General features: G+C 36.6%; 1 protein-coding gene across 1 annotated transcript in view; it reads right to left on the bottom strand.

Moving 5' to 3' along the window:
- Nucleotides 1-8,077, bottom strand: part of LOC139709719 (kinesin-like protein KIF19) — a gene marked incomplete at its 3' end in the record, with an annotated part of 42,982 nt that extends 34,905 nt beyond the window's left edge. The window contains exons 1-3 of the mRNA XM_071621674.1: nucleotides 7,949-8,077; nucleotides 6,800-7,163; nucleotides 4,189-4,269 (exon numbers count right to left, since the gene is read on the bottom strand). Coding sequence (XP_071477775.1) covers nucleotides 4,189-4,269; nucleotides 6,800-6,838 — 120 coding nt within the window. The remainder of the gene's footprint in view (nucleotides 1-4,188; nucleotides 4,270-6,799; nucleotides 7,164-7,948) is intronic.
- Between the last annotated feature and the right edge of the window lie 2,062 nt (nucleotides 8,078-10,139).

The raw sequence follows: 10,139 nt of genomic DNA on the forward strand, positions 1-10,139 counted from the left end.
TAGAATATCTCTTACATTGTACTTAATGCAATTCAATTTTGCCAGATGGATTGGTACATCTGTGATGTGATTTCCAGTACCAGTAATGATCTATTTCATATCGCACTCTCCCATCCAGGAATTTTTGGTGGACAGTCAGATGTGATCAAGATTCAATGTCAGAAATACATTGTATGACGCTGGACATTACTGTGAAGCACCTAGAGTCCCAATGTGCAGTTTACTTGAGAAATAATCTTGGGGATTTACCAATGAAATTAACGCATTGGGCACTGCATGAGATGTGTGTACACAGCACACTTGGACAAAAGATCACCCAGGATAGTTTGCCAATATCAGGATTTTCGTCAAATTGCTTCCGTCACGCAGGAATTAATCAACTGACATTCCCCTGCCTGTCCTCCAATATCGTCATAGAAACCCTCCATTGTTCACACACGTGTGCATACACTGGTGGGATCCTACGATGTACAGTCGACATAAGGCAACAATACCCAGTGTTTGATTTGGATGGGCAGTGACGAGGGGTAAATTAGAAATATGAAACCCATCCTGCAACTAGATGTTTCCTTGTGGATTGAAGTGACAGCAGTTGCAATTCAAGGGATGAAACAAAACATGTTCTAAAGAAGGAAAATGGTTCAAATTTTGGAAATTGTGCCAGCAATGTCTGCTAGTGAAGTGTTTGGACGACAAAAGAGAAAGGATCTACAAAAGTGTGTTTTTTGTTTCACAACCATACGTTCTCCATATGATTGTAAGAGAAACAGACCACTTTCAGGAACTGATCGAACGTCATTTCTATTGGTTGTAGGCAGCTCTGTATACATCGCATGTCACATTCAGTTCATTAACATGAGATTCAATTACAGAGTATGGCAGGGGAACCCTACAAGCCAAAGATAATACAGTCAGGGACATTTGAATGTCAATTAATGTTCTCCCTACATTGCACTAAGCACTTAATCTCCGCCATTAATGCCTTCCAAAACATGCATTAAAAGCGAGATCTACAGACTGAATGGAGCCTTTGGTGATCAGAGGGTAAAATGACAAATAGTGAATAGACTTGATGAGGTCTGACATTTCATCCCTGCACACAACAGGAGAGCACTGCTAATGTACCGGTAGTGTTTCCTTATTAGTAGACAGCAGAGGGATGTATTCTATGGTACTGTAATTGTGCATTTCATTAAAGCATTAAAGGGCAAGTCCAAGATAAGGTCCCCTCAGATGGTAAAATTTCATCTTTGCTCAATATTCACATGTTTGGTATCATTTTGAAGCTTACGAGTTGAAGTTTTGATTTCCATGGAGGAAAAACTGATATTATGTAAATTTATGCAAATTTCAAGGGCTTCATTTGCATAAATGTGAAACACAGCATTACGTATGGGACATTTATAAAAATTCATATTAATTCAAAGGAAAGCAAATGATATTTGATTAATATGTGGACATAAGAAGTTCATCAAATAGTTTAACTTGGTTTAAAAATTTAGGGATTATGCAAATGATTATGCAAATTAGCTCGTGTCCTATCATGAGATGTCCCATACGTAACAAATTGAGGTCATTTTTTTAGGTTTTTTCTGAAATTACTGAGGATATTTTAATGCCCTTTTGGAAAGTTCTAATTTATTGTTTAGAAAAATTAAATACCATAGAAAAAAGAAAAAACAGTAAAAGAAATACATTCTATTAGGCATTGAAATAATGTTACGTATGGGACAAATGCGTTACGTATGGGACATCCTCATACATATTGCATGTGAATGCATGTAGCTAGCTGGGAAGGTCTCTCAGTACACAAATGGTCAATCATCCTGAAGAAAGTATCCCAACATTGTAGCTACTTTTTGGGTTTTAGACACTTGAAACAATGCATGTACTTGACTGAACAATTTTCAGAAAGGGGGAGGGGAAAATGGCAAAATACACAATGAAAAATTAAAGGGATGGTATAGTTTTTGTAGAAATGGGGATTCAGTTTTCAACATTTAATGAGATGATTGGAAACCAATTATATGAATTACTAAAGAGCATACAATCCTAACACTAGAGGAATTCAAAGTTTATGTGACGGAGATCCAATTTGAAATGGTTGTGATATGTACAAAAAATATACATGTATAAAGTAAAATGATTCCTTTTTATTGCAAGTGATACACAAATTGTCCTTATTCAGTTTCAATAGTAGCCACGACAAAATTCATGGGTATACATACTGAGGTGTGACTCGAATCAATGACCTGACTGCTAGACAGACATCATCTACTCGATCACTGGGGTTCCACGCAGCAGATATTGCTTATTTATTGAAATTAATATTTCTTGTGTCAAGTCATTTTTATTGAAACTAAATGGCAAACTGCCCTTCATCAATGGAAGTAAACACTTTAAACTATTCAATTTTTCAGTAGTAACTATCCTGATAAAAATAGGGCATACATATGTACTCAGGTTGGTCATAAAAAATATAGAATATGATTAAATATGATTATGATGGTAAATATATGGGGAATATTGTTCCCTTGTCAATCTGGAACAGTATTTGAATAATTTCATCTGATTCTACCTCAATGATTATGCAAAAATTTGTTTATGGGTATTTTGCAAAATTATTTTGCAAAATACCCATATAAACTTGGTTCTCCACACACTAAACGAATGGGGGACAAAGGGCATGCATACTCAGGTTGGTCATAAAAATATGAAAATATGATTGACTATGATTATGATAGTGAATATTCGGGGAATAATGTTTCCTTGACAATCTGGATCAGTATTTGAGTAGTTTCAACTGATTTTACTACAATAATTGTGCAAAATACCCATAAACATGGTTCTTCACACACTAAATGAATGGGGGACAAACTGTCCCATATGTATCTGTCCCATACGTAACACCTTATGTCTGTCTTTAATTAGAACCTGTAATTAGAGCTTTTTGCCTAATGACATGAAACTTACCTGTGATAATCTTGAGTATTGTGACTTTCATCACAGTGAGTTACAAGTTGTAGAATGAAATACTTTCAGAGAGTTTTGAGGTTGAAAAAAATGTTCAAAAAAACAAAAGTTTTCTGGCCCCATACGTAACGGCACATATTTTTTCTTCTAGAATATAATTGTCAATGTCATTTTTCTCAATATTTTACATGTTTATACTTCTCCTAGATATCAATCACCATGGTGAAGTTCAATATGATCAAAGGCCATTAACACTATTTTTCAGGTCATAAAAGTCTCTGAATGTCCCATACGTAACGCGCGCATTATCTTGGACTTGCCCTAAAACACTTGTAATGTGCAGCGATGCACATTGCTGAATGACAAGATGCGCTGCAACAACTTGCTCATGTATCCTTACATTCACTGATATTTAAATCATACTGAAAAACTATAGATAATATACATTGCAATTTGAGATTTTTTTTTTAGCATTGATCTGTGATTTCATGTTTGGTACACTCAAATTATAATTTCGGATCTTCTGACAGTGAATAATTACACAGTGCAAATTAAAGCCTTCATATTATTTCAGTCATGGTCATTTAAATGAAATTACCAGTCAAATGCTGGCACACAAGTTGCTAACAACAATGCTTACATAGGCCTACACATACTGAGTTTACTATACATTTGAGACATTTTTTTCCTTGCTTTGATTTCCATACACTGTATGTTGAACAGTTGAAGTAGGGAGAAGAGCCAATAATGAGAAACATTGACTTAAATGCTAGAAATCGGAAATTGATATTTACTTACACAGATGCAAATATAGTACTTAACAGCAATCAGTAATGGAAAAGTACATTGCAAATCACCACAAAAAGTGATCTGAATTAATGTACTGCTTTATCATTATAAAGCTACAAATTAATGAAGAAAGATGTTCAAAAGTATTTTTATGTGTCTGTACATGACAATTTTATTTGTGTATCATCCTATTTTGCTGAAACTCAATGAGAATTTTTTTATTGTTTGAATTCTTAGTGAATCCCATTTATACAGGTTAACTTTGCCGTTTTCCCAAATGTTGAAACAATTCATGAACTATATCATACTAGTTAGTGTATGTACTACAAGTACATGTTGGAAAGAAAATGCTATAACTATCAGACTTTGATAGTGTAGCATGCAGATCCAACTAAATACAGATAAATGTAAAGAATGATAACTTACTGTATCCTCCACTGCATGAGCAATGATCTCCGCTCCTCTCTCTGCCTCCAAAGGAGTTAGGGGCCTGATGCGAAGGGCAACCTATGGGAGAAAATATGATTTAAACAGCTTCTTTTAAACACAAAACTGGCCATTGTTTTGATAAAGATTGTAACCAATGCAAATTTCTCACTTTTTTGTTTGCTCGTTTGCTTACTTTCTTAATCATCATCAGCAGAAAAAACAACAGTATACTGTAGTTAGTAAGTATCCCTCTGTGATTCATCTATACAGCATAAAACTTTACGGGATATGGGTTCACTGACATACAATGTACTGTAATTTCTGTTTGTTTTTTTTCTCCTTTTTTTTTTTTTTTTTTTGATAAGATGAACTGGTAATGGCACTGTACTGTCTCAAACACATACCAAATGTTAGCACAGGTGAAAGCCAACAAGCAGACAGGCAGAAAGTGACAGCATCAAATGGTTATCAAACTGATCACTTACTAAACCCATCAATTACACTACAGCCATATGCATACCTGCCAACATTTCAAGATGAAATATCTTACTCGTGGATTGCAAAAATCTTATTTTATATGCAAACTGAAGTTAAAAATCTTACTTTCAGTCAAATCTTCAGAAAATACACATGAAAGGTATATCTAAATATTTTTTTTTAATCTTATTTCTCTGACAGAAAAATCTGATTTTGCTATTCTTAATGTAAAAAATCTTACTGAATCTGATAAAATCTTATTAGTTGGCAAGTATGCACATGCTGTAATCTACATTTGTGTATTTCTAAAGTTGCATATATCCCTCATTAATGACATCCTGTCCAGTGATTGGTCTACATAGGCAGTGTGACGATATACAACAAATGTGCACAAAGATGGTGATGATAATGGAGAAAAACTGTTGATGGAAGAAATAAGAAAATAAGCAGTGACATCATCCAAGGTGAGGTGCAATGCATCATTTCATCTCTCAATGTTCTTTCATTGCAAGCATACAATGTGTGAAGTGTTATACTGTGGGGATATCAGCCTCATAGATCACTGCATAAATCATGTCCACCACCAAATGCTCATGTAAATCTTTTCATTTGAGCAATTTCATTATTTTTTTTTAAGATTAGTGGAAGGGATATATTTTTTTAAGATTAGTTGAAGGGATATCATGATATCCCTTCCACTAATCTTTAAAAAAAAAAACTATTTATATTAAAGTGTGTGATGTGCTTGTTCTGTATCGACTGTATAGTCGATACAGTATATCACACACTGTTTCAAGCCACTGGTGAATTTACAAATGCTTCGGGTGGAACAAAATGCAATATAGCGCTACTCCTGCCACCTTAATCTCAACTCAAAAGCCTTTCAGTGCATGGTATTGTATCGATTCCTTTATCATTTCTTTCATTTAATGCAGATCTCCTTTTCAAATTCTAGTAAGTACACTGTAAGGTTCATCTTTTTACTCTAAACTACAGTAAGTATTAAAATAGAACTACTGAATGCAATCTTTCAAAATTCATTAATATTCTTCTACCATTTGTTTGTAATGAACATGTAAACTACACATTTTATGAAACCAGCATGTGACATGATATTGATAATGTGTCTTTTCATGCAAACTGTGCTACTAAATGTCACTTAGCCATATTGATAACACAAATATTATTGCTAGGAATTCTGATTTGGCTCAAGTTTCCAAACTCGAAGGGTTCCATACTTATTGTTTCTAAATGATGGCAAAAAATTTCTTTCTTCTGCATTTGTCCAAGATTTCCTAAACCTCATGTTTACCTCTGAAGTGATTTGTTGCTCTTATTCACAAATGCTCACAAATGACAAAATCTTTTCAAGAAATCCTTGTCAAATGGATAAATTAAAATGTGCTAGGCAAAATCTCGAGGATGTGGTGAAGAGAAAAAGAAAAATCATACTCACTTGCACGCAGCACAAGAACACCCGCAGAAAACCAAAATATACATTTCATTGATTTGTATCGGCAATTACCAATTGGATTTTAGTTTTTATTAACCTGAAATGAAGTCTGCATGGTGACTTTTGTTTCACTGTATCTATGATGACCATGAAAATACAAATGACATGGACTTCTGTTAAACTGATTTTCTTTACACACCATTATATGGCCAATGAGGCACACAGGTACACTGGAAATGACAATCTGTCGAGACATACTTAAACATCCACAGCAGAAACAAATCGGAAAGAGTTCCTTATGTTCCCCCCACTAAATTCCTTTTTTTTTTTAGTAATATTAAACTAAATAAAGGTTATGCCATTTATGGGAAGACTTCCTTTTGAGACATAACCCTAGCATAACCTTTATTTAGTTTATTATTAGTAAAAAAAAATAGTAATTTATTTATTTTGTGCAAACTAGTGGGGGACATAAGGAACTCTTTCCACAAAGTCATGGACCCCAAGCTGTAGCCTAGCTAGGGGGCATTCTGTGGCTGCTGACGAATTGTGACCGACAATATATCAATTCATTTACAAGGAAGAAAAACCTTTAAAAAACATGAATAACAAATCAAACTGCATGTACCCACATAGTTAGCAACTGATACCAAAACAACTGCCAACCTTTCAACTCACCATTAATTGGTTTTCCCTCCATTCACTTTTACCAGCCATGTTTCTGGCTGGTAGATCTTATCCTTGAGGATGATTCTCCTCTAAATGCAATTGTTCCAAGAAACATGGCTACTCCAGCATGGAGTAACTCCAGGGCCACTGTTCACCATTGCTGGCATGTTCAGCACTACTGCAGCCGAGCTTCCATCACGATGGTTGGGCACTACTTTGGTGAATTACGGTGTACTGAGCCAGTCAGCTACTCAGCTCAGCCGCTGCTGTGGCGATGTTAGTAGGGTATGGTACTCGGTCCCAGATATATGGGGCGTGTTTAGCAAACTTGACAGCTATGGCATTCTTGCTTTTAATGCAAATCCTGGTCAGCCTGGACAGAAATGAAAAATAATGCTTAAATTTGTGATTCCACTGATACAAAACTGTAGAGTGTAACTGTAACTTTGTGTAAGATTAAAGTTTACATTTCAAAATGAGACATAAATTTACATTGTAGAGACCGGTTGATTTTAGAGATTCTTTGATAAACAACAAATTTTATTCAACAATTAATAAGGAAAAATCTAGCTACTCCCTGTAAACTATGAGTAACTGATGCCATGGCGAAAGCAATCCATCTCGCGGCCTCACCCTGAACAGGGCCCTCAATATCAGGAGACAATTAGACTGAGTATACTGTTAAAGTAACTACTAGTTTGAGAGTAGTAGTAAAACTGCATGAGCCAAACACCTTTTACATGTATTGCAGACCACATTCAGGTGACATTTGATTTATGTTATGATATCCAGACAACGAAGCAGAATGCAAACAAGATTTGTTAACTGGTAATCTGCAGATTTAAAAGTAAAGTTAGCCATTGCTCATAAACTAGCTCACTTTGCCTCCCATTTTTGCACCCTGCGGTGAGGCCAAGAGGCTGAACCTGAACAGATACAGCTTGGCAAAGAGCTCAAAAGGCGGAGAATTTTGGCGTCTGACGCCGCCACCACCACCGGCTAGGTTCTGGATGATAGCCTGCGGCTCTGGCCGCCGCGGCCGTGAAGGAAGTCTCGTCGACAGAGATTTCGTTTCTGATGCTCACATATGCATTTATTTACCTTTTTAATTGAAATTAGAAATGATAGCTAGTTAACATCAAAATTTCGTTCACTCACCTGTTAAAACATCAATGAGATATGTGTGAACAGCTGCTGTTTGTAAGTTAAAAAGGAAATACTAGATGCTACTTTTTGGCGATCAGTTCCGACCAAGGTGGGGGGTGGTGTAGTGCGGCGAGTGTTGCTTGACTTTGTGTGTACGTACTTGTACGTACGTGTACGTTGTGTGTTGGTGATCGGTGGTGGTCACCGCATGCACCGCTGTGGTAGGAGTCTACTACCGTGTGTATGTAATCTCCAGTGTGGGGATGGATGGGACGGTACCGTACGTGTGTGTATTGACGTGTGTATCCACTCTGTGCATTTTTACCGCTGCTCTCTATTTTATGCATGGCGAACGCGTACGCGCTCAGCGATGACGAACTTGTGCAGAAGTTGCACGAAACCCTCAACAACCCCTTCTACTTTCCCTCAAATTTGGCCTAGAAATCACCTTTCCTTCGTGATGATTACATTACATTAGAAACATTGTTGAACAATTTTTCATTAACTGCTTCTTTTTCATTTTCATTGAAGCTGTTTCTGTCTGTTATCATCGATCATCGCTTTCGGTTCTGTTGCGCAATGAGTGGCCGCTCAACAGGTTTAGCGTCATGGCAACTGTATACAATTCACGAGTCGAGTCGTGGCTAGAAAGACTGGGAGTAGGTCCGCTACGGCTCAGAAAGACTTCGTACATCCAGTAGGGTCGGTCCTCCAGTACCGGAGCGCCGGTGGTGGTCTTCATTACGGAAGCAGTACCAGATTGTCAAATTGAACGGTCTGACGATTGAGGAAAATTGGAAATAAAGGAAAGGTATCATTATGGATACACTTATAAGATTGTAAGGCATTTGCAATACTATTCGAGAATAGATGAATCATACATATACTGTAAAATACCTGCATTCTTCTTTCCATTGAGAGCCTCGGACTTGCTGTAGCCATATATCTTTCTTAATTGTTAATCCATCTTGAGAAATCATAATAACAATCTGGAAACACAAAATTATTTTTGTCAAAAATGAAGAAAGCCACAACAGATGCCTGAAGGTTACGGTGTGTTCAGCGGTTAAGAAAAAGGAAAAAAGAAAGGGGGGAAAAAAAACCTGCTCTGGTTGTTTTTTCGTTTATCTCCTCCCAAAACCTGAATCTAGATGAATGTACCTCACTCGAATTCAGTGTTCTCCAATATTGTGACTGGCAATTTCAGGTGCTGTGAATGTGACTGCGCGAAAGAGTAATTTCAAAGGAATGATCCTGTTGCTCGACTGTTGTCACTGGAAAAGAAACCTAGTTTAAGGGTGTGGGCCTATGCAGCGATAGGCCCTAATGTGCATGTCGGAAATTCGAGTTACAAAAAAAATACACCTTGCCTTCAGAGTTCCTGGTTATAATTATATGGGCAGAGGTGGGAAATTCCAAAATAGTACTATTCACTGAGTGGCGCAACCCATTTCAGAAAGTGGCCATAGGAGGCAGCGCGCGTAATCACAAACTTTGCGATATTTCAATAAGTGACAGTAGAAAGCAGTGTGCGACGTCACAATTCCTTTGTGATGTCATAATTAGTGTCTAACATCATTTTCACAAATATAATGGAGTGTCAAACATGCCGACATTAGTCAACTGTTAGTCGAAATCATATTTTTTATAAAAAGTTAATCCGCTAGTGATTGGCTGAAAGAGCTTCACGTGATCTTTTGCATACAAATGTTGGCTTCTCTGACGCTCCATGGTATATTATTTTTTAAATGATATCACTAAGCAATTCTAACATCGCGTGCTGCTTCTTACGGTCACTTTTTGTGAAATATAACAAAGTACTAGTAATTGTGACATCACAAAGCAGGTCTGACACCTTGCACTGCTTCGTCACTGTAATGTAAACATTTCTGACAAAGCAATTGTGACATCACAAAGCAATTCTAACATCGCATGCTGCTTCGTATGGTCACTTTGTGAAATGTAATAAAGTAATTGTGACATCACAAAGCAGTTCTGACATCTTGCACTGCTTCGTCACTGTGAAATGTAACAATTTCTGACAAAGCAATAATTGTGACATCACAAAACAATTCTAACATCATGCGCTGCTTCATACGGTCACTTTGTGAAATGAAACAAAGTAATTGTGACATCACAAAGTGGTTCTGACATCTTGCGCTGCTTTGTCACTGGGAAATGTAACAATTTCTGACAAAGCAAT

This window comes from Diadema antillarum, unplaced genomic scaffold (genome assembly GCF_040938485.1).
Source record: "Diadema antillarum isolate AM-2024a unplaced genomic scaffold, OU_Dant_1.0 seq00001465_RagTag, whole genome shotgun sequence".
NCBI lineage: Eukaryota > Metazoa > Echinodermata > Echinoidea > Diadematoida > Diadematidae > Diadema > Diadema antillarum.